Source organism: Aquarana catesbeiana, linkage group LG10 (assembly GCF_042186555.1).
Source record: "Aquarana catesbeiana isolate 2022-GZ linkage group LG10, ASM4218655v1, whole genome shotgun sequence".
Lineage (NCBI taxonomy): Eukaryota > Metazoa > Chordata > Amphibia > Anura > Ranidae > Aquarana > Aquarana catesbeiana.
This window is the reverse complement of record NC_133333.1, coordinates 20,921,862-20,947,838: the sequence shown is the minus strand read 5'-3', so window position 1 is coordinate 20,947,838 and position 25,977 is coordinate 20,921,862. Positions and strand designations below refer to the sequence as shown.

At 41.3% G+C, this 25,977-nt stretch overlaps 1 protein-coding gene across 1 annotated transcript in view; it reads left to right on the top strand.

Moving 5' to 3' along the window:
- LOC141110431 (uncharacterized) overlaps nt 1-23,842 on the top strand; it is a 57,204-nt gene extending 33,362 nt beyond the window's left edge. The window contains exons 16-25 of the mRNA XM_073601776.1: nt 852-998; nt 4,500-4,610; nt 5,034-5,144; nt 6,790-6,936; nt 8,923-9,063; nt 12,102-12,209; nt 15,901-15,990; nt 16,081-16,224; nt 18,960-19,097; nt 22,388-23,842. Of these exons, the coding sequence (XP_073457877.1) occupies nt 852-998; nt 4,500-4,610; nt 5,034-5,144; nt 6,790-6,936; nt 8,923-9,063; nt 12,102-12,209; nt 15,901-15,990; nt 16,081-16,224; nt 18,960-19,097; nt 22,388-22,581 (1,331 nt within the window). The 3' untranslated portion in view covers nt 22,582-23,842. The remainder of the gene's footprint in view (nt 1-851; nt 999-4,499; nt 4,611-5,033; nt 5,145-6,789; nt 6,937-8,922; nt 9,064-12,101; nt 12,210-15,900; nt 15,991-16,080; nt 16,225-18,959; nt 19,098-22,387) is intronic.
- The last annotated feature ends 2,135 nt before the right edge of the window (nt 23,843-25,977 follow it).

Genomic DNA, 25,977 nt, shown 5'->3' with positions numbered 1-25,977 from the left:
CATCAGTGCCGCTTATCAGTGCACATCGGTGCCGCCTATTAGTGCCCATCAGTACCCAAAAGTGCTGCTCATCAGTGCCGCCTATTAGTGCCAATAATTGCCACCTATCTGTGTCCATCAGTGCCCAAAAGTGCTGCCTATCAGTGCCACCTATCAGTGCCCATCAGTGCTGCATATCAGTGCTGCCTATCAGTGCCCACCAGTGCTGCATATTAGTGTCCCCTCATTAGTACCCATCAGTGCCACCTAATTAGTGCCTATCAGTGCACATCAGTGCCGCCTATTAGTGCCCATCAGTACCCAAAAATGCCGCCTATCAGTGGCCATCAGTGCCACCTACCAGTGCCCATCAGTGCTGCATTTTAGTGCCTCCTCATCAGTGCCCATCAGTGCCAGCTCATCAGTGCCCATCAATGCCGCCTATCAGTGCCCATCAGTGCTGCATATTAGTGCCCCCTTATCAGTGCCACCAATCAGTGCCCATCAGTGCCACCTATCAGTGCCGCCTCATCAGTGCGCATCAGTGAAGGAGAAAAATTACTTATTTACATTTTTTTTCTGTCTTTTTTCCTTTTTTTAAGCGAAAAATAAAAAAACCCAGTGGTGATTAAAAACCACCAAAATAAAGCTCTATTTGTATGAAAAAAAATTATAAAAATGTAGTTTGGGTACAGCGTTGCATGACCGCGCAATTGTCATTCAAAGTGTGACAGCGCTGAAAACGGATGAAGTTTTTTTTTTTTTTTTTTTTTTTAATAATATAAGGTGACAGCTGGAGATAAATAAGATACGGTGCAAAATGTGCCACAAAAACCTAAAATGTCATTTCATTTTTGTTTTTATATACAAAGTGACAGGGCCAGCCCCCAACTCGTCATACAACGGAGTGACATGTCCCACCTGTATGGCTGAAAATTCGGAATGGTGTACAGCGGAGGATACCATGCAATGCGTCGGGAGTGAGAGCATTTGCTCCATCCATTCTGTAAAAATGACTGGTAAGTGACAGTTCAGTAAGGCACAATAGACTCCATTGTGGTATCTTACTGCATCCGAGTGTGCGGCAAGGTAAGTAAGCGTTTTTTTGAAAATGTTGTTGGCATTCACTAAAAAACACTAATAAAATACCTCATGCGCTATTTTATGAAGTCTAAGGGGGGTCTATACTGATGGAGGGGGGTCTGCACTAAGGGGGTCTATACTGATGGAAGGGGGTCTGTACTGAGGGGGGTCTATACTGATGGAAGGGGGTCTGCACTAAGGGGGTCTATACTGATGGAGGGGGGTCTGTACTGAGGGGGGTCTATACTGATGGAAGGGGGTCTGCACTAAGGGGGTCTATACTGATTGAGGGGGGTCTGTACTGAGGGGGGTCTATACTGATAGAGGGGGGTCTGCACTAAGGGGGTCTATACTGATGGAAGGGGATCTGCACTAAGGGGGTCTATACTGATAGAGGGGGGTCTGCACTAAAGGGGTCTATACTTATGGAGGGGGGTCTATACTGATGGAGGGGGGTCTATACCGATGGAAGGGGGTCTGCACTAAGGGGGTCTATACTAATGGAGGGGGGTCTGCACTAAGGGGGTCTATACTGATGGAGGGCGGTCTGCACTAAGGGGGTCTATACTAATGGAGGGGGTCTGCCCTAAGGGGGTCTATACTGATGGAAGGGGGTCTGCACTAAGGGGGTCTATGTTGATGGAGGGGGGTCTGTACTGAGGGGGGTCTATACTGATGGAGGGGGTCTGTACTGAGGGAGGGGGGTCTGTACTGAGGGAGGGGTCTATACTGATGGAGGGGGGAGCTGCACTAAGGGGGGTCTATACTGATGGAGGAGGTCTGTACTAATGGAGGGGGTCTGTACTGAGGGGGAACTATACTGATGGAGGGAGATCTGCACTAAGGGGGGGTCTATACTGATTGAGGGGGGTCTGTTCTGAGAGGGGGTCTATATTGATGGAGGGGGGTCTGCACTAAGGGGGGTCTATACTAATGGAAGGGGGTCTGTACTGAGGGAGGGGGTCTGTACTGAGGGAGGGATCTATACTGAGGGGGGTCTATACTGATGGAGGGGAGGTCTGCACTAACGGAGTCTATACTGACGGAGGGGTCTATACTGAGGGAGGGGGGTCTATACTGAGGGAGGGGGGTCTGTACTGAGGGAGGGGGGTCTGTACTGAGGGAGAGGGGTCTATACTGCTGGAAGGGGTCTGTACTTAGTAGGGGGTCTAAACTAAGGAAGGGGGGGTCTTTACTTAGTGAGGGGGTCTGTACTGAGGGAGGGGGGTTTGTACTTGGTGGGGGGTCTATACTGAAAGAGGGGGGTCTGTATTTAATGGAGGGGGGTCTGTTCTTAGTGGAGGGGGGTCTGTACTTAGTGGAGGGGGGTCTGTACTTATTGGAGGGGGGTCTGTACTGAGGGGGGACTATAGTTGGTGGAGAGGGGTGATATCATGTTTTTCCGCACCGGGTGCCAACTGCGCAAGAATGTATAGAAAGCATTAAGATAAAAAACCTTCTGTCTTTACAACTCATTTAAGAACTGATTATTCATCCCCGCTGAATGTAAAAAAAAAGAATTGCCGGTGTTCTTTCTATTGAATACTGCCTCCTGTCGGATAATGCTTCCGATGGGTCTGCGTATGCACAGTACACAACGTCACCCCAGCTGATATGTTGATCAGCCGGCGTGACGTCAACACAGCGCATGCGCAGATCTTCAAAGGCATTATCTGACGATCTGCAAAGAGCCGATGGAGATTGTACTGGGCACATTCTGCCTCACTGTTGCGGGGCGGGTTTTCCGTGTGTTAAAGGACGGGTATGTGTGTGTTGCAGAGCGGGTTTTGGCTGTGTCTAAGGGCAAGTTGCAACAAACACAAAACACGCCCTTCAACACGCCCAAAACCCGCCCCGCAACAGCCCCGCAACAGCAAGGCAGAATCTGACAAGTACGTTCTCTCTCGGCTCTTTGCAGATCGTCAGGTACTGCCTCTGACGGTCTGCGCATGCGCTGTGTTGACGTCACACCAGATGATCAACATATCAGCTGGAGCGATGTTGCATACTGCACATGCGCAGACCCACCGTAAGCATTATCTGATGGGAGGCATTTTTTGATAGAACACCGAAAATGAAAAATTAAGAAAATAAATCAGCGTGGGGTCCCTCCCAATCCATACCAGGCCCTTTGGGTCCGGTATGGATTTTTTTTGAGGGGAACCCCGACTTCAAAATTTTAAAAGATGATGTGGGCCCCCCCCCCCCCCCAATCCATAGCAGGCACTTATCTGAGTTTGTAGCCCAGCAGGTCAGGAAATGGGGGGGGTGAGTGCGACCATACCAGACCACACACCCTCAACATGAGGGGGGCTTTTTTGGAGCGGGGGGCTCATGATTAAGGTCTAACGACCGAAATGCTTTGAATAAGAGATGACCATATGTGATGACCTACTGTGGTGTTTCCTCTTTCCTGTGGACTATTTCTAAGCATGGTTTCCTGATGGTGACCACCAGTGACGGCTGGTGCTCCATTTTTTGGAGGGTAGCGGCAAACAAACCACCCAACACCCTACCCCGTTCAGTCAGTTGATCAACACCCCCCCCCCCTGTCGCTCGACTCCCCAACACTTACCCCATCCCGTTCAGCTTTGGCGGCTTCCCCCTGAGTCTCCTCCACGGTGGCTTCCCCCCCTGCTTCTGCACCTGGCCAATATGGTGGCTTCTCCTCCACACCAATCAGGTCCTTTCATGATTGGCCAAGAGGAGAAACAGGAAGACAATAGTGAATATTAATTTGCTATTGTCACACAACTGGGTGGGGTCAGGGCGCAGTGCTCTGCGCCCCGAGCCCACCCTTTCTGAAGCCAATTCGAGTCTCAGGCTCTAATCATGTGCTTAAAAAAAAAACAAAAAACATTGAAGTCCATGCGTCCAGCGCCCTGCATGTAGATTAGGGGACAGGTGCATGGATAAGGGGGGTGGCCCCTGCGCCCCTAATGGAGCAGCCACCACTGGTGACCACAGAAGCCGGAGGAGATCAGCTGCACCAGCATACGAAAAAAAAAATGTAAAAATGTCTCCATTTCATGGGGGAAAAAAAGCAAGATCTTTACGATACATAATCACTTAGCAAAATAAATGCCACACTTGAAGGAATCTATGTATAAAACGTTTGCTGTGCCGATATGATAAAAATTTGCGGGACGAAAATTACTGTATTTTCTGTAATATGTGTTGTTCATTATCATTAGCTCCACCTAGTGGCCATAATGAGCTTTTTTTTCATAAAATACTTAAAAAAAAGTATGGTGGCAACTAGATGGCGATATAGGAACCACACATAGTAGAAGAAATACAGCAATTTTCGTCCTGGTTGTGCAGATGTTTGTCCATCTGCACAACAAACGTTTTATACATAGATCCCTTAGAGTTTAGAGCTACTTAAATTATTTAAATTACCTTTTTTTTTTGTTTGTTTCATTTACTTCCAACAGGAGCTCCAGCTGTGATTCGGGGTTGTGCTACTAAAAGCTTCTGTAGTCTGGGCCACCTATCTCACAGTGCAGGATCGATATTTGACTTCAAGTTCATCTGTCCGAATGGAGGTATTCTTTTACATTGCTGTCTATGGGGGGGGGGGTTCAGTTTTCATAGGCAGTATTTTGTAAGCAGAGATGAATCAATCCAGATTTCTACACACGTGAGAATTTTAATAATAATAATAAATAATGTATATATTATATTGCATTATATATTAAATATATAAGTATATATGGGCTTAATAATGGAGTTTTACATAATAATAATAATAATTATAATATATAATCTATCTATCTATAAATCTATCTATCTATCTATCTATCTATCTATCTATCTATCTATCTATCTATCTATCTATCTATCTATCTATCTATCTATCTATCTATCTATCATGCCCTGCTAACATGTTTCACCCAGTCATGGCTTAATCATGGAAATGTACCTTTCTTTGTTTTTTTTTTTTTGTTTTTTTTATAATTAACATGCAGGCTATAGCCTATCATGCTCAGAGTGTACGGACTTAACAAACTGCTCAGGACCCAATGTCACCTGTACTTCTGGCTCCGTCTGTGTAACCTCATATACAGAATCCACTGTGGGTAAGATATTTTTAAAGGGATTCTCCACTCCACTGCTTTAGACTCCCTCCTTCACGTGGCTTCAGTGTGCAGAAATTTTCTTTTGGGCTTACCACTGCTGTTTACACTTCACATAAACCCGGTGTCATTATATTATAATAGACGGATTTATTTTAATGATTTAGCAAGAATCCCAATGCTACCATAGAGAAGGTGAAGAGATCTAAATGTGTTGTGAAGAGGAAACCTCATTTAAAGCCCCATAAGATAGATACTCAGTCACATACACATGGTATCAACAATCTCCATTTTTTAAAATTTCATCTCCAATTTTCTGTTACGGTAGTTTTTTGCGTTTTTTTCCTTGCAAGAAAAATGTTTCCTTTTGAGGGCCAGTTCACACCACATGCAGTCGCATGGAAAGTAGATTATATGGTTTCCAATGGCATAGTTCACACCAGTGCAGTCAGTTCCAGGGCGTTCCAGAAAAAAAAAAAAAAAAGTAGAACATGCTGCATTTTTCCTGTACTGGACTGTACTGGAACGCAGTAAAACACATCAAAAATGCACAAGAGTGTACTGGAATGTATCAAAAATGAACCAAAAACGCACCAGACCCCAGTACAGTGATAATAAATAAATATGCAAGTTTGCAATTTTGATGCAGTTTTGAAAACCGCACCAAAAACGCAGCTTCCGATTGAAATTAATGGAAATCGTGGCAACATTGTTTGCACTTTTGGTGCGTTTTTGAGTTACATGTCCATTTTTTCATGGGTACAGACAACCCAAAAATGCACAGCAAACGCATCTGAAACACAGCAAAATTGCTATAAAAACGCATGTGCATTTTTACCGCGGTTTTGCTACAGAGCGGTGTGAAAGTCCCCTAATTTTCACTGAGACCAGCTTGGGAGAAGCCAGGCCACAGGGGCACAAAATTCAAAAAGGGGGTTAAGGGGCACAATGCTTGTGCTGGCAACCATCAGACAAAAAACTGTCAAAGCTGACAGCCAATCATAGACAGAGAGGCATTCTCCTCCCATACATGCAGCTGTGGGGTAAGGAACCCCTCTTCCTCCTATGATTTGCTGACAACTTTGGCAGCTTTTAGGTGGGCTAGCTTAGGCGGGTTCAGACTCATGTCATGCTCATAGCTCCCAACTGTCCCTGATTTCGAGGAACTGTCCCTGATTTGGAGCATCGTTCCTCTGTCCCTCATTTGTCCCTCATTTGTCCCTCATTTTGGTCTGATCCATATAGTTGTATATAAAATGCACTTTTTATCTTTCGAAAAGTGTTTCCCAGTGCTAAACCTTTCATCCGATTTCTAAATTGCTGCATTTGTACATTTTAAAAGCCAATATAAAGGACTAGTAGTGGTAAAAAAAAGCCCTTCTGGATTTAATTAACCTTTTTTTTTTTTGGTTAATTCTCCTTTAAGTGGGTGTGGCAGGGGGCGTGTCCTATGCCTACAGACCTTTGTTAGCAGGTGTCTCTCATTCCCATCTCAAAATGTTGGGAGGTGTGCATGCCTGATCTCATCCCTACTCAGGAAGGTTACCTTGGGCGCTGGCAACCTGTGCTACTCCACTGATTGGGAAATAATTAAAAAAATCATGGGAGGTAAATGAATGCAAATTTAACTGAAGTTATTTAATATCAGGTGGATCAAAGTCAACAAGATACATCCGATCGTGCACACCTCCAAGTCAATGTGATCAAACCGGAAGTATCAGCACACTCTACGGGAACACCAAGATGTCTACTTCTTGTTGTGCTTTTGACAACTGCTCTTCATCCATCCTGCCAGGTGAGGGCGCAAGCACATACGTAATTAATGCAGCTCTGTGTAATTAAATCCATATACATTATTAAATGGACTTGACTGTATTACATTGTCGGGATAACTTACTTTCTTTGTAGCAGTAGCCTACTCAACTATAAAAGCCAAACTTATCTTCACCTGCTAAGGCTAAAACCATTGTCACCATGATAGTAGTCTCTCTAATGGAGTGCTGGACAGCAACCAAGGGTTCTAACCCTTCCTTACCTTATTCAAAACAGAAAATAGTTTGGTAGAACCTGCTTTTACCTTCAGAAATAACAAATGTAGCCTTCACCTTTGTGGAGCCTACAGTCAACAAGGCGTGCTTGCTGAGAGGACTATGGTTACACTACACTGAGCAAAATTATAAACGCAACACTTTTGTGTTTGCCCCTATTTATCATGAGCTGAACTCAAAGATCTACGACTTTTTCTATGTACACACATCCATCCACCTCACAGGTGTAGCATATCAAGATGCTGATTCGACAGCATGATTGTTGCACAGATGTGCCTTAGGCTGGCCACAATAAAAGGCCACTCTAAAACGTGCAGTTTTACTGTATGGGAGGGGGGTCCGAAAACCAGTCAGTATCTGGTGTGACCACCATTTGCCCCATGCAGTGCAGCACATCTCCTTCGCATAGAATTGATCAGGTTGTTGATTGTGGCCTGTGGAATGTTGGTCCGTTCCTCTTCAATGGCTGTGGATATTGGGAGGAACTGGAACACGCTGTCGTATTTGTCGATCCAGAGCATCCCAAACATGCTCAATGGGTGACATGTCCGTGAGTATACTGGCCAGGCAAGAACTGGGATGTTTTCAGCTTCCAGGAATTGTGTACAGATCCTTGCAACATGGGGCCGTGCATTATCATGCTGCAACATGAGGTGATGGTCGTGGATGAATGGCACAACAATGGGCCTCAAGATCTTGTCACGGTATATCTGTGCATTCAAAATGCCATCAATAAAATGCACCTGTGTTCGTTGTCCGTAGCATAAGCCTGGCCATACCATAACCCCACCGCCACCATGGGCCACTCCATCCACAACGTTGACATCAGCAAAGCGCTCACCCACACAACACCATACACGCTGTCTGCCATCTGCCCTGTACAGTGAAAACCAGGATTCACCTGTGAAGAGAACACCTCTCCAAAGTGCCAGACGCCATCGAATTTGAGCATTTACCCACTCAAGTCGGTTAAGACGACGAACTGCAGTCAGATTGAGACCCCGATGAGGATGACGAGCATGCAGATGAGCTTCCCTGAGACGGTTTCTGACAGTTTGTGCAGAAATTCTTTGGTTATGCAAACCGATTGTTGCAGCAGCTGTCCGGGTGACTGGTCTCAGACGATCTTGGAGGTGAAGATGCTGGTTGTGGAGGTCCTGGGCTGCTGTGGTTACACGTGGTCTGCGGTTGTGAGGCCAGTTGGATGTACTGTCAAATTCTCTGAAACGCCTTTGGGGACGGCTTATGGTAGAGAGATGAACATTTAATTCAAGGGCAACAGCTCTGGTGGACATTCCTGCAGTCAGCATGCCAATTGCATGCTCCATCAAAACTTGCGACATCTGTGGCATTGTGCTGTGTGATAAAACTTCACATTTTAAAGTGGCCTTTTATTATGGCCACTAACACAGATTTAGACAGATTTGTGAACAATATTTGAGAGAAATAGGCCTTTTGTGTACATAGAAAAAGTCGTAGATTTTTGAGTTCAGGTCATGATAAATAGGGGCATGATAAAAAGTGTTGCCTTTACAATTTTGCTCAGTGAAGTTTGGAGCAAGAAGTATCAGACATGTCCAAGCTTTTCCATAGAAACTAATGTTGCACTTCTTTACCAATGGTTGGTCCAGTGCCAAGTTGATATCTGTGTGACACCAGGTGACCATAGAAGACCAGATACTCCCCCCCCTGTATTCAACATTTAAAAGTATAAATGTATGTTCTTTTCAAAGTGCCATCTGTCAGCTCTCAACCCAATGGAGTGACCTGTCCTATCTGCCAATCATCTTCTTCTGTATGGTGCTACAAGGAGCAAACAGTTCAGTGTACTGGAAACGAGACTGTGTGTGTTCTCTATTCTACAAACATAAAAGGTAAGCAATTGTATTTTTTGGATTTACCTCTAAGTACTAAAGTCAGTTTTAAAAAGTTTCATGTTAGCAAAGATTTTGCATTAACATATAGGCAAATTAATGAGGAAATTGTGGCTAATTGTCTACAAGAGCATCTTCCAAGAAAACCATTAAATCCCTATATCCCATATTATTTTCTAAAGAAACCTTACAAGAAGAATATATCATTGTCTGATACAATTGCACTAAGTCATATCTGAGATTTTTTCCTTTTTCATTTGTGTTGATTATAGCACTAACCCCATAGGAGTTGTAGATGTCAGGGTTCCTCACCGCTGCACAGCCAGTCACACAGCATTTCCTTCTTGCATCCAGATCTAGAAAAAACAGTCTTTGAGCTTGTTTTTGTTTTTTAGGGGATGATAACTTGGATGGGGTTAGGAATTATCACATGTCCCACGGTCCAGTGATGCGGCCGCACGGAGCCTCGCTGTGGTCAGCCGGCCAATGACAGTTTGTGGCTTCACGGCCGGGCATGCACTGAGCATGAGCGAGTCACGCTGTGCTCTCCAAGTGGACAGGCAATCTTCTTGTACCTGTGACTTGTCCCAGAAGATTGTTGAGAGCGAGGGAACGCCTAGGGGGAGAGGAGGAGTCGCCTAGGTGTCCCGGACTCGGAAGCAGGAAGTGGGACAGGAACTTCCACTCAAAACAAAGCACCCCCCCAAAATGTAATGCCTTATGTGGCATGTAAGGGGGCGATGAGTACTTAAAGCGGAAGTTCTACTTTTGGGTGGAACTCCACTTTAAGAACTAACAGTCTTTTAGTTTGCTCAGCAACAGCTTCTCACAGGCTAGGAACTCTCAGTCCCTTGGAAAAGTAACACATGTGGAGTGAACTGCTTCCTGCAACACCATCTGATTAGCTGTAGATGGTCCTTTCAGCAGAAATGTTAGCCCAAACGGTTGCAACTTCACCAGCCCACCTGGCTGCTTCTTCTTCCCAGTCTACCCGACTGACACACACTGGAGACTTCCCAGGACAAGGTTGGATGAATACTTAGGCACACCGCTGTCTTTAAGAGAGACCTGCTACAGCTGGCAATCTCGCGCCTTGTCTGTCCCTGTACCATGCCGATCTACTCACTCTGTCTCTCTTTGCTCCTGCTGCCTTCTGGAAAGCTTTCCTCCAACAGCCTCCTGTGGTGGGATCCTTACAGGTCAGCCTCCCAAGCTCCAGCCCAAGGTAAAACCCCTCCTGGCAGGGGTCCCTCAAGGGCCATCGACAGACTCCCCATCACTGCTTCTCTATCTTCCACCCGACTCCTTGGCCTGCTTGGCTCATGTTTATTTAAGGGCTTCTTAGTTCCCTGCCAGGCCCACTTCCTGAGGATTGGCTAAGGGGCCCTAAATATTCAAGGCGACCCCTCCTAGATTCCGCCCACTAACTTCTAGAACCTTCTCCCACATTCTAGAAACAGGGGGAGGCACCAGAGAGCTGCCAGGATGAGTCATCCAGCCCTAACCACTAATAACCCTGACCTTGATTCTATTGCTCAAATTTATACCTGGGCCAGTATAATTTGCCTGCACTACCGCTTATAGCACACTAGAGGGCGCTACATGATCTAAACCCAATTGTTTAAAGATAAATTGGTCCTGACAATATAACAATGTACCATATACACCATACCTGGCCTATCCCCCTAGAAGTTGGAAGGCACTGTAATGGACATCTCTACTCCAGTGATCTCCACTGGCTTCCAGGTCCCATGCTGAGCAGTCAGATCCCCATAATATGGCCCCATGGGTGGGGCGAAACACATTGAGGTGTGGCCAGGGCTGAGGCTGTTTTCACTTTCCACACATAGGGGTTTTGTTTTGTGATGTGCGGCTTTTTGAACTTTCCTTTTTCTCGTTGATATCCATGAAGCTGGGAGCTCCTTCCCTGCCTGTACTCTCAGCAGCTGACAGCAGACGAGGACCTGTGAGAGCCTTGAGCGGCACCCTTCGTTTTTGCATGGGTTCAAAGATTTTATCATGTCAATGAAATTTCAAAGTTCAGCTTCCTGCTCTCTGCTTTCTGAAGCTCAGACAAGCTGTATAAATAGATACCTAGCGTCATACTTTAAAATTCTGTACGCTCGTGGAATAGCGATAAACTACGTTACTTAAGAAATCTCCATAGGCAATGCTTTAAACGCTTTTACAGGTTGCCTGTTTGGAGTTAAAGAGGAGGTCAGAGGAATTTTTTTTTTATCTTTTTCTTTAAACCAGGTCAAAGCTACCTTCATGTTTTAAAAAAAAAATAGTTTACTTCCAGCCTGGACCAGGAGTGAGGTCATGACATCGCTCCGGGCCTCTAAGACCATTGAGGCGATCAAAGAGGATCTACTCTTTGATCACCTCTGGGACTAGCCGACCCACTGTCAGATTGTTTCTTGGGTGAGCCGGGGGAAATGGTAAGCCCAAGAAACACCAGCGAGCTGATGGAGGAAGGGGGGGTGGGGGGGGTGGACATCCCCTTCCGCCGTTTCTGAAAGCGTTCCAGTGGCTCATGAGCCACTCAGAACACTTTTATGAGAAACAAAACCGGAGAAAATTCCCAGCTCAACTCGCCAACCAGTCTGCAACCGTTTGAAAAATTGCTGCTCAAATACCGTGTGAGATAAAAAGTTGCACGGACCACCATTTTATTCCCTAGGGTCACTGCTAAAAAATATATATATATTGTTTGGGGGTTCTGAGTAATTTTCTAAATGGTGATTTGTACATGTAGGAGAGAAGTGTCAGAATTGGCCTTGGTGGCGAATGGTTAATATATATATAATATAATGAGAGGGCAGGCTTAGAGCATATAGCCAGATAGCAGACATACATGTAGTATGCACAGCACATATTAGGTGACGTGCTTCGTAAAGCCATTCCACGCTTGATACATGTATGGAATGGCTTTACACATGATATCAGAATATCAGGAACATATTGTATATTGTACAGAAAGTACAGTAAATTCATCATATGTGTAACCAATCACATCAATTGTTTATTTTTAACAGGCCAATCATCAGCCATCCGAGGCTGTACCCAACCAAGTGCCTGCAACAATCAAACATACACCATCGGCGGGCAAAGTATTGTCTATCAGAGTATCTGCTATTGTGGAGGTAATTATCACAGTCCTATTAACCCCTTAGCACAAAGTTTTAATAGATTATTAAATAAAATAATTTAATTGATGGTGTTTTATTATAGGCTGACAAATGGAAAAATTGTAGAAAAATGTGATTTACCGAAAGTAATGTAAAAGTGGGCATAACTTTTTTTATTAACTATGTGCACTGCCGAAAAAAAAATTTTTTTTCCTTTTCATTGCATTCGTTTATTTTTTTTCGATCTCTTTGTTATGATTGATATTCGTTATTTTGAATACATTTGTAACTTCAGATAAATTTGAATTCATTACGTTCCATTCGTTTAAATGCAGTATTCGTTATTTCGGATAATTCGGAACTTAGAATAAATTTGTATTCGTTACGTTTACTAACTAAATTTGAAAAGGAAATTCCAATACCTAGAATTCAATAGTTTATATCTATTATTATAGTTTTAATAATTATTATTATTATTTATTATTATTAATTTGTTATGTTCCATTCATTTAGATGCGGCATTCGTTATTTTGGATAATTTCAGATAAATTCTTATTCTTCTTCGTTACATTCAATAACAGCCAAATTTCAATGGAAATTCCAATACCTATAATTTAATAGTTTATAATTATTATTATTTTAGGTTTTTATTATTATTATTATTATTATTATTATTATTATTTATTATCATTAATTCATTACATTCCATTCGTTTAGATGCGTCATTCGTTATTTCGGATAATTCATAACTTCAGATAAATTTGTATTCATTACGTTCACTAACAGCCAAATTTGAAAGGAAATTCCAATACCTATAATTTAATTGTTTATAACTATTATTATAGTTTTTATTTATATTATTATTATTATTATTAATATTATTATTAATTTGTTACATTCCATTTGTTTAGATGCGGCATTCGTTATTTCAGATAATTCATAACTTCAAAAAAAAAATCATATTCGTTACGTTCACTAACAGTCAAATTTGAAAGGAAATTCCTATAATTTAATAGTTTATAACTATTATTATAGCTTTATTATTATTATTATTTACTATTATTAATTTGTTACGTTCCATTCGATTAGATACAGCATTTGTTATTTCGGATAATTTGTAACTTCGGATACATTCGTACTCGTTATGTTCCCTAACAGCCAAATTTGAAAGGAAGTTCCAATACCTATAATTTAATCATTTATAACTATTATTATAGTTTTTATTATTATTATTAATTTTTTACGTTCCACTCGTTTAGATGCAGCATTCGATATTTCAGATAATTCCTAACTTTGTTTTGTTCACTAACAGCCAAATTTGAAAGGAAGTTTCAATATCTATAAGTTAATAGTTTATAACTATTATTATAGTTATTATAATTATTATTATTAATAAACAATAGTGATAATAAAAACTACTATAATAATTAGTTAATAAACTTAATAATTTAATCATATTAGAAATTATCTGAATGTTTATTTGTTCTTTCTGATTTTAGAATTTTCGAATTCTCATTCTTATTTTCGGCTTTTCGTTCTTTCTTATTTTTGCTCTTTCGAATTTTCGGATTTTCAAATTTCAGATTTTCGTTCTTTCGAATTTTCTTTCTTTTAGAAAATTTGTTATCGGAAAGATCCATTTAACAGCATTTCCTTCATTCAGATGTTTCCGAATTAAAGAATTTGCCGATTTTTGAGGAAAAACGAATTCGGAATGAAACTAATTGCACATCTCTAATATTAACTTTTATAGGTCATTCCAATTTCACATGTTGGTAGAGTAACTCTTGCTCTATGTTAACACTAAGACACAGGTTTTCATTGTGCACCATTACAACCTTCTAGCTAAACATGTTCAGTTCGTTTCATTCCGAAATTAGGACAATTTTTTTGTTATTTGAAAATTTGGATGTATCTGAATTTCCAAATTACAATAGTAATGAATTCAAACAAATCCGAAATAATGGATGAAAATTTCAGGATGAAATTCAAATTCAAATAGTTTTCACATCAAATTCAAATAGTTTTCTAATCAAACATGAATCATTTTCTAATCAAATTTGAATTCTAATAGGTTCCAAATCAAATTCAAATTTCCAAAGAGAATAAAATAGAATATTAAATACAAGAATAGAATAGATAATAATATAATAAAATATAAAAGAAAATAATAGAATAGACTATAACAGATTAAAACAGAACATAATACAAAATAAAAGAATAGAAAAAAATAGAATAGAAAATAAAGGGACAGAATAAAAATTAAAAGAATAGAGTAAAATAGAACAAATTAGAATAGAAAATAAAAGAACAGAAAAAAATAAAATAGGATAGAAAATAGAGTAGAATAAAATAGAATATAACCATCTTCTGAAATTCGAATTTCATATAGAATAAATTCAAATTCAAATAGAATAGAAAAGAATAGAATAAAGTCAAAAGAATATAACAATATATTACTGTTTTCTGAAATTTGAAATAGAATAAATTCAAATTTCAAATAGAATAAATTGGAATTTGAATAGAATAGAAAATAATAGAATACAATAGAAAATAAAAGAATAGACTATAACAGAATAAAACAGAACAGAAAAAAAAATAGAAAAAAAGGGACAGGATAAAAAAAAAAGAATAGAGTAAAAGAGAACAACCTAGAATAGAAAATAAAAGAAAAGAATAAAATAGAATAGAATAGAAAAGAGAGTAGAATAAAATAAAAAGAATATAGCCATCTTCTGAAAATCTAATTTCAAATAGTATAAATTCGAATTCAAATAGAATAGAAATTAATAGAATAGAATGAACAATAGAAAAGAATAGAATAAAGTAGAAAGAATATAACAATATATTACTGTTTTCCGAAATTTGAAATTTAGAATAGAATAAATTCAGATTTCAAATAAACAGGGGGAAATCTGTGCCACACAGGATGATTAGGGTGTGCACAGGCACACCTGGCACACCCTATGTGTAAGCGTATGATAAAACTACTGATTCCAAACTGCATACAGCTGTTTGAGGCTCTTTGGCCACCATCAGTGCAGTGTATGGAAACCATGGCTTCTATGAAGTAGGGCTTGGGTCCAAAGAGACCAGTATAACCACACAGGCTATATTGAAAAGGAACTAAAGGAATTAAAAAAAAAAAAAAACGCCTTTCAACCAAATCAGTGCATAGCACAATAAAGTCTTCTTTCTGTCCAATGTCTTAAAGGGGTTGTAAACCCTCAAGGATTTTCACCTTAATGCATGCTCTGCATTAAGGTGAAAAACGTTGTTCCAGCGATGAGCACGAGCCCAGCAACTCCAGCAGCTATCTTTGTCTACATTGGATAGATTGATAGCAGCAGTAGCCATTAGCTCCCGCTGCTGTCAATCAAATCCAGTGACGCAAGCGCAGGGGTGAGGTTGGGGCTCAGTCCTGCTGTCTGTGTCAATGGCGCAGCAGCGGGACTCGTGAGCACGCCCACACGCGTGCCCTTATGTAATGCGGCTCTCCGCGGGGGGCTCCCGATGTAGAGGAGGGGTGCCGCCGGGGCACCCCAGAAGAAGAGGATCTGTTGGCACTATATAAATCCTGTATAATAATAATAATAATAATAATACAATTAAAAAAATACCCTAAAATGGCTATAGATTACATATACACATATCTGTTACTGTTATTTTTTACCCAAATGTTAATACGTTGTTATTTATATTGCAGGCAATGCCAGCAACACCTATTGCCCAGGAACAAATGTAACCTGCCCTAGTGGCACTGTGTGTAGCACTGTTCATGCCCTAACAACGATGGGTAAGTTGGAGAACCACTTGAAGTATTTACCATGTCCATGGCAGGTCCACTTTAATAATTAATACTACTTGGTTCTAACATTCTACACAGGTGATGCCAGCTTTGAAAGATATACCAACACATGTTCACCTATATACCAGTGTGGGGTTGCTGGTAGTGCTACTTTCCTCAAAGGCACAATGAAGCTGGTGACCCAGTGTTTCCCCAACAACTACAACCTACCTAAAGTTAATTGTAAGTGATCACCTAGAGATATTGTCATGCATGGTACACCTAAAGATATTATCATACATACTACCCTAGAGATATTGTCACACATGATACCCCTAAAAATATTGTCATGCATGGTACACCTAGAGATATTATCATAAATGGTACACCTAGAGATATTGTCATACATGTACATCCGGAGATATTGTCATACATGCTAGACCTAGAGATATTGTAATGCATTTTACACCTATAGATATTGTCATACATGGTACACCAAGATATATTGTCATACATGGTACTCCTAGAGATATTGTCATACATGGTACTCCTAGAGATATTGTCATACATGGTACTCCTAGAGGTATTGTCATACATGCTAGACCCAAAAATATTGTCATACATGGTACACATAGAGATGTTGTCATACATGCTAGACCCAGAGATATTGTCATACATGGTACCCCTAGAGATATTGCCATACATGGCACACCCAGAGATATTGTCACACATGGTACACCTAGAGATATTGTCATACATGGTACACCCAGAAATCTTGTCATACATGCTAGACCTATAGATATCATCATACATGGTACACCTAGAGTTATTGTCATACATGGTACACTGGAGATATTTCCATACATGGTACACCTAGAGATATTTCCATACATGGTACACCTAGAGATATTTCCATACATGGTACACCTAGAGATATTTCCATACATGGTACACCTAGAGATATTTCCATACATGGTACACCTAGAGATATTTCCATACATGGTACACCCAGAGATATTGTCATACATGGTACACCTAGAGATATTGCCATACATGGTACACCTAGAGATATTTCCATACATGGTACACCTAGAGATATTTCCATACATGGTACACCTAGAGATATTGCCATACATGGTATTTCAAGGGTTTAAAAACCACTTGAACTTTTTTGTGTAAGAAAAAATGTAATTACCTCACCATGTTTTCTTTATTCAAATATTATAAAAGTTAGAATAATAAAAAAAGGGCGCTAACTGATCAATCCAGTGATAAATGAAGAATTTCATAAGAATTTCATAACATCGGTGTATAATCAAAATAAAAGTCCATAAATATGAAATACCAAAAAGATTATATATAAAAAATAAAAAAAACGAAAAAAATTTAAAAAATCAAATAAAAATATCAATAAAAATATGAATGATAACAGTCCAATGTATGAACTCCAACACCATGATTCTGTGTAATAAAGTGCTTCATTAATCAAAAAAGTAGTGCTCCACCCAGAGTGAGATATTCAAATGTGCTCACCAGATAAATTCGGCCAACAATGTTGTTATTCATATTTTTATTGATATTTTTATTAGATTTTTTTCAATTTTTTTCGTTTTGGTATTTTTTATATATAATCTTTGTGGTATTTGATATTTATGGACATTTATTTTGATTATACACTGATGTTATGGAATTCTTATGAAATTATTAACCACTTGCCGACCAGCCGCCGTGGTTGTACTGCGGCAGAATGGCACGGCTGGGCGAAACGACATTATGTTACGACGCTTGTTTGGCCACTACAGGAGCAGATGCGAGTGCCCGGCGGTCACGATCACCGCCAGACTCCCACGATCGCTGCTGACACAAGGAGAACCGGGATTTGTGTGTGTAAACACACAGTTTCCGGTTCTTTGAGGGGAGAAGAGACAGATCGTGTGTTCATACAGAGTATGAACAGCGATACAGCGATCTGTCATCTCCCCTACACAGTCCCCTCCCCCCTTCAGTTAGAACACACACTGAGGGAACACACTTAACCCCTTGATCCCCCCCCCCCCCCTAGTGTAAACCCCTTCCCTGCCAGTGACATTTTTACAGTAATCAATGCATTTTTATAGCACTGATCCCTGTATAATTGACAATGGTCCCAAAAATGTGTCAAAATTGTCCGATGTGTCCGTCATAATGTCACAGTCCCGATTAAAATCGCAGATCGCCACCATTACTAGTAAAAAAAAAAAAAATAATAATAAAAATGCCATAAAACTATTCCCTATTTTGTAGACACTATAACTTTTGCGCAAACCAATCAATATTCGCTTATTGCGATTTTTTTTACCAAAAATATGTAGAAGAATACATATCGGCCTAAACTGAGGAAAAAAATGTTTTTTTATATATTTTTGGGAATATTTATTATAGCAAAAAGTAAAAAATATTGAATTTTTTTCAAAATTGTCGCTTTTTTTTTGTTTATAGCACAAAAAATAAAAAAAAACACAGAGGTGACCAAATACCACCAAAAGAAAGCTCAATTTGTGGGAAAAAAAGGACATCAATTTTGTTTGGGTGCAGCGTCGCACGACCGCGCAATTGTCAGTTAAAGCGACGCAGTGCCGAATCGCAAAAAGTGCTCTGGTCAGGAAGGGGGTAAAATCTTCCGGGGCTGAATTGGTTAATTTAACACTGGATTGATCAGTTAGCGCCCATTTTTTTATTATTTTATTGTTATCAGTATCACACTAATTCTAGGAGCAGCACTGGTTTATGATTATTTCATTAGATTAGTGTGTTGGCGCCGTTCCCTTCTATATAAAAGTTGTCTATGCAGAGGTTCACAATTAGTCAAATACTCCCAGTAAACATTTGTAGTACTTGATTTTATGCGCTTTTACCTGCAAGTTTTTTTAGGTTGGCGGTACATTCTCTTTATTGAGCTTCATTTATTTATATGGTTTTCATGGTCTTTTTCCCTAAAGTTTCTGCAGACAGTTCAGTTAAAAATGGAATGCAGTGTCAAAATTGCATGGCACAAGACACCGACTGCCTCACTTCAGAAAGACTGCAATGTACGGGGAATGAGGACTCGTGTTTCTTCCAGGCTTCGGATCTAACAGGTAGAGTTAAACCAAACCCTATAGGGGCTTATTTTTTTTTTTCATAAAAGGGGGAGGAGGCGCTTATTTCTAAAGACATGAATGTGGCATTCACTTAACATTCACTACAGGTGAATCAATCAGAGAATTCTTCACAAATGTGTTACTGGTCCTCAAGGACAAAGTTGGACCGACTTTCCTTGACTTGATGGTTAAGCTTCAACAGTTGCCATCTCCTTCTCCAATGAGAATACCTTGGCTCTTGACTTCTGATGGTGGGGGCTCTTGACATTTGATGTAAGAGGGTGTGTGGTGCTCTAGACATCTAGTCTTATGCCGCGTACACACGATCAGACTTTCCGACAACAAATGTTGGATGTGAGCTTGTTGTCGGAAAGTTCGACGGTGTGTATGTTCCATAGAACATTTGCTGTCGGACTTTCCGACCACAAGTGTTTGAGAGCAGGTTCTTATCAGAAAGTCCGATCGTGTGTACACAAGTCCGTCGCACAAAAGTTCACGCATGCTCGTAATCAAGCAGAAGGAGCCGCACTGGCTATTGAACTTCCTTTTTCTCGGCTCGTCGTACGTGTTGTACGTCACCGCGTTCCCACGTTCGGAATTTTGGGCCAACATTTGTATGACCGTGTGTATGCAAGACAAGTTTGAGCCAACATCCTTCGGAAAAAAATCCATGGATTTTGTTGTCGGAAAGTCCGATCGTGTGTACGGGGCATTACAGATACAACCGGCCACTTGAGGGCAACCATAATGCAGATGCGGCCAACAATTGCATTTGACACCCCTGGCTTAGAGGAAGCCAAATCCCTGTAATGAAATAAAACCAAATCAGAGAGGTGTAGAATAAGCTTTTAGTAATAAAAGTAACATAGAACATCTTGTGGTATCAGAGGCAGCACATTTCCTTCAAAGTTTATAATAAAGCAGAGGTTTACATTACAGAGTTTGACTTCTATCTGTGCTCTAAATATCCAGTAATTAGCATTTGAAACGGCCTGCCATGCAACTCATGATGTCGATGAGTTCCCCCCTTGTGTTAACTACATCTTTGGCAGCATCAGAGCACAGAAAAAGTGGCCCCTAGTCAGGTTTTACTAACTCAAGATGTAGATAGCATGGAGGAAGGATCTACACCATGGATATGCAATTAGCGAACCTCCAGCTGTTGCAGAACTACAAGTTCCATGAGGCATAGCAAGACTCTGACAGCCACAAGCATGACACCTAGAGGCAGAGCATGATGGGACTTGTAGTTTTGCAACAGCTGGAGGTCCGCTAATTGCATATCCCTGATCTACACCATGAGTTGCATTGGTATCGCTGGTAAATGGCCCTCAGTTTCAGGCTAATTGCTGGTCAACGGAATCACAGACAGAATTCAGACATGGGGGAGATTTCCTAAAACTGGAGAGTACAAAACCTAGTACAGATGTGCATGGCAGCCAATCAGCTTCTAACTTCAGCTTGTTCAATTAAGCTTTGACGAAAAAAAAAACCTGGAAGCTGAAGGGTTTCTATGCAGAGCTGCACCAGATTTTGCACTCTCCAATTTTACTAAATCAACCCCATGGTATGATCCACCTATCAAGGATCATGCTATATATATATTATATTGTTGTTTAAAATAGTTCTAAGGGCTGAAGGTTTTTTATCCCCATGCAGCTCCCCCTCAGCTCCCCTAATACCTGAGCCTGATCTCAATCCAGCAATGTGCACGGAAACAGCGGCTTTTGGGGGTCTCTCCCACTGAGACACAGCAGTGAGAGCCATTTATTTCTGTTGCTGTCAATCACAGCCAGTAAGAAGGAAGCCCGGGGCGGAGCTGAGCCGCGCTCTGTGTGTCTCATAGACACACAGAGCTCACTTGAGAGCGAGCATGCATGAGTGCCCTCAGAGGGAACATCTTGCTCTGGGAGCACTCAGCAGGAGGGAGGAGCCAAAAGCGTCGGCAGGGGACCTGAGAAGAGGAGGATCGGTGCTGCTCTGTGCAAAACCATTATAGAAAGCAGGTAAGTATAAAATGTTTGTTATTTATGTAGCACCCTCTACCGTAGGTAGTTGTTAGAGGTAGGTTTGTTTTTTGTTACAGCCAGTGCAGGTAAATTTAGGCAGGCCTAGCTAAAAGCTAGGCCTGTTGGTTTGATCTGGGGGTTGGGAGTGGTTTAGTGCAGCAGCAGGTGACTGACATGTTACTTCATCTCTCTGGCGCCTCCCTCTGGTTTCTAGAAGGTTCTGGAGCTGGGGAGAGAACATTGGAGTGACATGGGGATTGGTCAGGGCTCCCAGATACACTCCAACTAGGATTGGCAGGGGGCAGGCCTCCTATATATACCCAGGGTCAGCCTGCTGGGGGGGGGGGGATGTACAGGTGGAAGAACTGAGTGATGAAGTGTTAGGCTGTCGAGGGCTTTGAGGGAGCCCCCTTTCTGGGGCGGGGAAGGGGGTGACCTTGGGCCAGGGCTCGGAGAGCTGGGAAGGAACCCCTCATACAGGGGTGTCCCGAACAGGAGCAGAATAAGGACAGTGCGGAACAGCGGGGAACACTGCCGGGCAACTCATCAGGAGGGATCCATTTGTGGTTCAGTGAGTGACAGGCACAGTCAGGAGATCTGGGAGAGACATGTTGGGAGTGGATGAAAAGCCAGATGGAGAGAATGAGATGTTGCTGGCGTTAGAGAGGAGGGTTGGCAGAGTCTGCACAGGACTGACTGGGACCAGTAGTCCACCTAAATAACAACTAGCACAAAAAGACTCTTTTCAACAGCTATTGGTTGCTACACCAATAGGGGCTGCAGACCCCTGTGAGCAAATGGCATATCTTTATTCAGAGTGGGGTCTAATCCAGTGCTAGCTGTGTCAGGAATCAAGCATTGCAGTAGAGGAAGCAACGTTGACTCATAAGTGATGTGCTGGAGGAGTGAGGAGCTTTAGAAACTGCAAGTACAGATTTCAACTATTTTCTTCATCTACTTGAATTCATTTATCTGGGCATCCCATGTTCCCTTTACCCCATCCAAGTTAAATCCCCTCAATAAAATGCAAAAACAAACTGATGGACTGTTCATTGTTCAGTGGAGAGTGACTGAAAGTGGGTGCCTGGCTGAGCAGGGTGACAGGTGGAACTACAGCATACGGCGACCCCACGGGGGCACCGCTACATTTAAATAAACTGAACCTTTACAATCTCTTTAATGTTCATAAGATAATTCTAGGGTGAACTTCCACTTTAAAGTTGGAAATCCACAGTGGTTCACTGATTTAATGTATGCCTTTTGTGACTTTCCCAACAGGAGCTACATCTGCTAAGACTGCCATCCGAGGCTGCAGCACGAGAAACATCTGTGAACTCGGCACCCAGACTTACAACGCCCTCGGGATTACATCAAATGTGAAATACGTTTGCTCTAGCGGGAGCAAACATTTTCTCACAAGTTTCTTCAATGTGTTTGTTTTGTGTGCTTTAACCCTGCAGTATTTGTTTTAAAGCCATTGTGTTATTACCAAAAGGGTGCTCAGAAATCAAGGATTCAAGGTGCCACTTGTATCTGGACCCCAACTCTGTTTCTTAGTAGGACACCAAAAATGTGCTTCCCAACAGATGACAAGGAATTAAAAAACTTGCTCTGTCTCATGATCAGGACAAAGAGTTTAAGGGGATTTTTGCGGTGCTAAGGTTCAACGCAAAAATCCCCTTAACATCTTTGTCCTGATCTACCTTCATTTGGGATGAGGTGCCTGTTGGAGTGGGTGTTTTACCGTTAATCAGACCAACCTTGTGTTCCTTGTGTTCTTGCTCTGTCTCATCTTTTGGGGACCTTAAAAACAAACACATGGCTTACTGGTTTGGATTATGCACTTGGAATAAGAGAAAAAAGAGATACATTTATTTATTTGTGAACATTTAACTTACGATTCAAATTGCACTTGTAAAGAAAAACTATGGCGGTTCTTGCTTTAGAAGCTTTGGCACAGTGTGGAGCTGCTGATTTTGACATGTTATTGATGTTCTGTGTCAACCAACCATGTGATCTTCAACCAATTTTTGGTGGCTTGTTGGAAAAGAAAGTCCTAATGGAATAAATTAATTGCTTTTGGTCTCCACCAAGATCCTCTCCACGATTATGGAAGGCTACTTTTATTTTTTTGGCACTTTTTTGTCTTTTTTTATTTAACTGAAGATCCACCTTCTGTCTCAGGATGATGCAAGAGAAGCTCATTGTTGGGGTTTACTACATTTAATGATGGTGTTCTGCTGAAGACATTGACTTGGGCTCTCCCGAACTTGATGTCAACTCTCCTTTAAAAAGAGATAAGAATAGAAGGAATGTCAACCAAAGCCAAAGCCACAGCTCAAGAGATGGACTGGTACAGTAAGATATAACTTTGGTGCAAAGCCGGGAACTTTCCCTATGACCTGATCCAGAGATTTATTTTTTTTTTGGGGGGTGGGGCAGAGAGGGAATATAAAAGCAAGACACAGCTCAGCTTTGTATTTTTCTAATTGAGCCCAGACTTCTGGAGACCAGGATGTCTACATAAAGAATCAACATTATTCTTTGTTTTTTTTTTCCGGTAACTTTCTTTTCTGTAGTTATCTCCATGTATTGGTAACATTCTGTATTTACATTACGTTGTAATATTCTTTTTTGAGTAGTACCATATACTTTGTATTGCATTATATTTGATTTGATTAATTGCCAACTTCTCTTCTACGTAAATAAATTGGATTATTTTATTTTTCTTTAGCACAGTGGTTAGTTGTTTTTTAAGGAAAGAGACGCAACAAGGTCTTATGCCCCATACACACGGTCGGATTTTCCGACGGAAAATGTGTGATAGGACCTTGTTGTCGGAAATTCCGACCGTGTGTGGGCTCCACCACACATTTTCCATCGGATTTTCCGACACACAAAGTTTGAGAGCAGGATCTAAAATTTTCCAACAACAAAATCCGTTGTTGGAAATTCCGATCATGTGTACACAAATCCGACAGACAAAGTGCCACGCATGCTCAGAATAAATAAAGAGATGAAAGCTATTGGCCACTGCCCCGTTTATAGTCCCGACGTACGTGTTTTACGTCACCGCGTTCAGAATGATCGGATTGTCCGACAACTTTGTGTGACCGTGTGTATGCAAGACAAGTTTGATCCAATATCCGTCGGAAAAAATCCTAGGATTTTGTTGTCGGAATGTCCGAAAAAAGTCCGACCGTGTGTACGGGGCATTATTCTGATATAGACAAAAGGTGTTATTCACTTATTATATTTATAATCTCAGATAGGATCAAGGGAACAAGTGAGGTAGTGAAATCGCCAAAACACCACCAACCTGAAATACAATATATTCTGATAACTGTATCTTAAATATACACTATATTACCAAAGGTATTGGGACGCCTGCCTTTACACGCACATTAACTTTAATGGCATCCCAGTCTTAGTCCGTAGGGTTCAATATTGAGTTGGTCCACCCTTTGCAGCTATAACAGCTTCAACTCTTCTGGGAAGGCTGTCCACAAGGTTTAGGAGTGTGTCTATGGGAATGTTTGACCATTCTTCCAGAAGTGCGTTTGTGAGGTCAGGCACTGATGTGAACAAGAAGACCTGTCTCGAAGTCCCTGCTCCAATTCACCAAAAAGGTGTTCTATCGAGGTGAGGTCAGGACTCTGTGCAAGCCAGTCAAATTCCTCTACCCCCAAACCCGCTTATCCATGTCTTTAAGGGCCTTGCTTTGTGAACTGGTCCAAATCATTTGGTGAAGGGGGGATTATGGTGTAGGGTTGTTTTTCAGGGGTTGGGCTTAGTCCCTTAGTTCCAGTGAAGGGAATTCTTAAGGCGTCAGTATACCAAGACATTTTGGACAATTTCATGCTCCCAACTTTGTGGGAACAGTTTGGGGATGGCCCCTTCCTGTTCCAACATGACTGCGCACCGGTGCACAAAGCAAGGTCCATAAAGACATGGATAAGCGAGTTTGGGGTGTTGGGACTAGACTGGCCTGCACAGAGTCCTGACATCAACCTGATTGAACACCTTCAGGTTGAATTAGAGCGGAGATTGTGAGCCAGGTTTACTTGTCCATCATTATTGCCTGACCTCACAAATGCGCTTCTGGAAGATTAGTGAAACATTCCCATAGACACACTCCTAAACCTTGTGAACAGCCTTCCCAGAAGAGTTGAAGCTCTTATGGCTGCAAAGGGTGGGCCAACTCAATATTGAACCCTTCGGACTAAGACTGGGATGCCATTAAAGTTCATGTGCGTGTAAAGGCAGGTGTCACAATACTTTTGGTAATATAGTGTATATAATTATAGTGTTCAGAATTTTTAATCCTTTTCTACTATTGTTTCCTGTTATATTTTTTTCAAATATATATATGTGGACCAAGGTTCCCAGGAAAGCAACAGTGACATGGATGGGACAAACTAAAACACTTCTATTGATACTTAGAAAAGTATATTTAATTAACTTGGTTGGAATAAAAAAACTGTTCCTGCTAAAGAACATCTGGCCGTATTCTGTACTCTAGAGCGCCAATCACAGACCACTGGCAGTAAGCAAATTTTGACTTTCTGAAAAGTTGTAACCAAGGAGTGCCCCTGGGTTGAGCAGTCTTGCATTGAATTTGTTTCCTATGAAGCACACAATCTGCATAGAGTTTGTATGTTATTCCAAGGTTTACTTGGTTTCTTATTTGGCCCCCTAGGGGCATTAGAGTGTACAGGATGCTCCTTTGAGGGTAGGGACTGATAAGAATAGTTACATTTTCCTTAAAGAAATTTTTTCTGTGTTGTATAAATGAGTAATAATGGAAGTGATAACCTTATCTATTGTATGTTGCCATTTATAGTCTAGTGAAACATCACAGTGTAAAG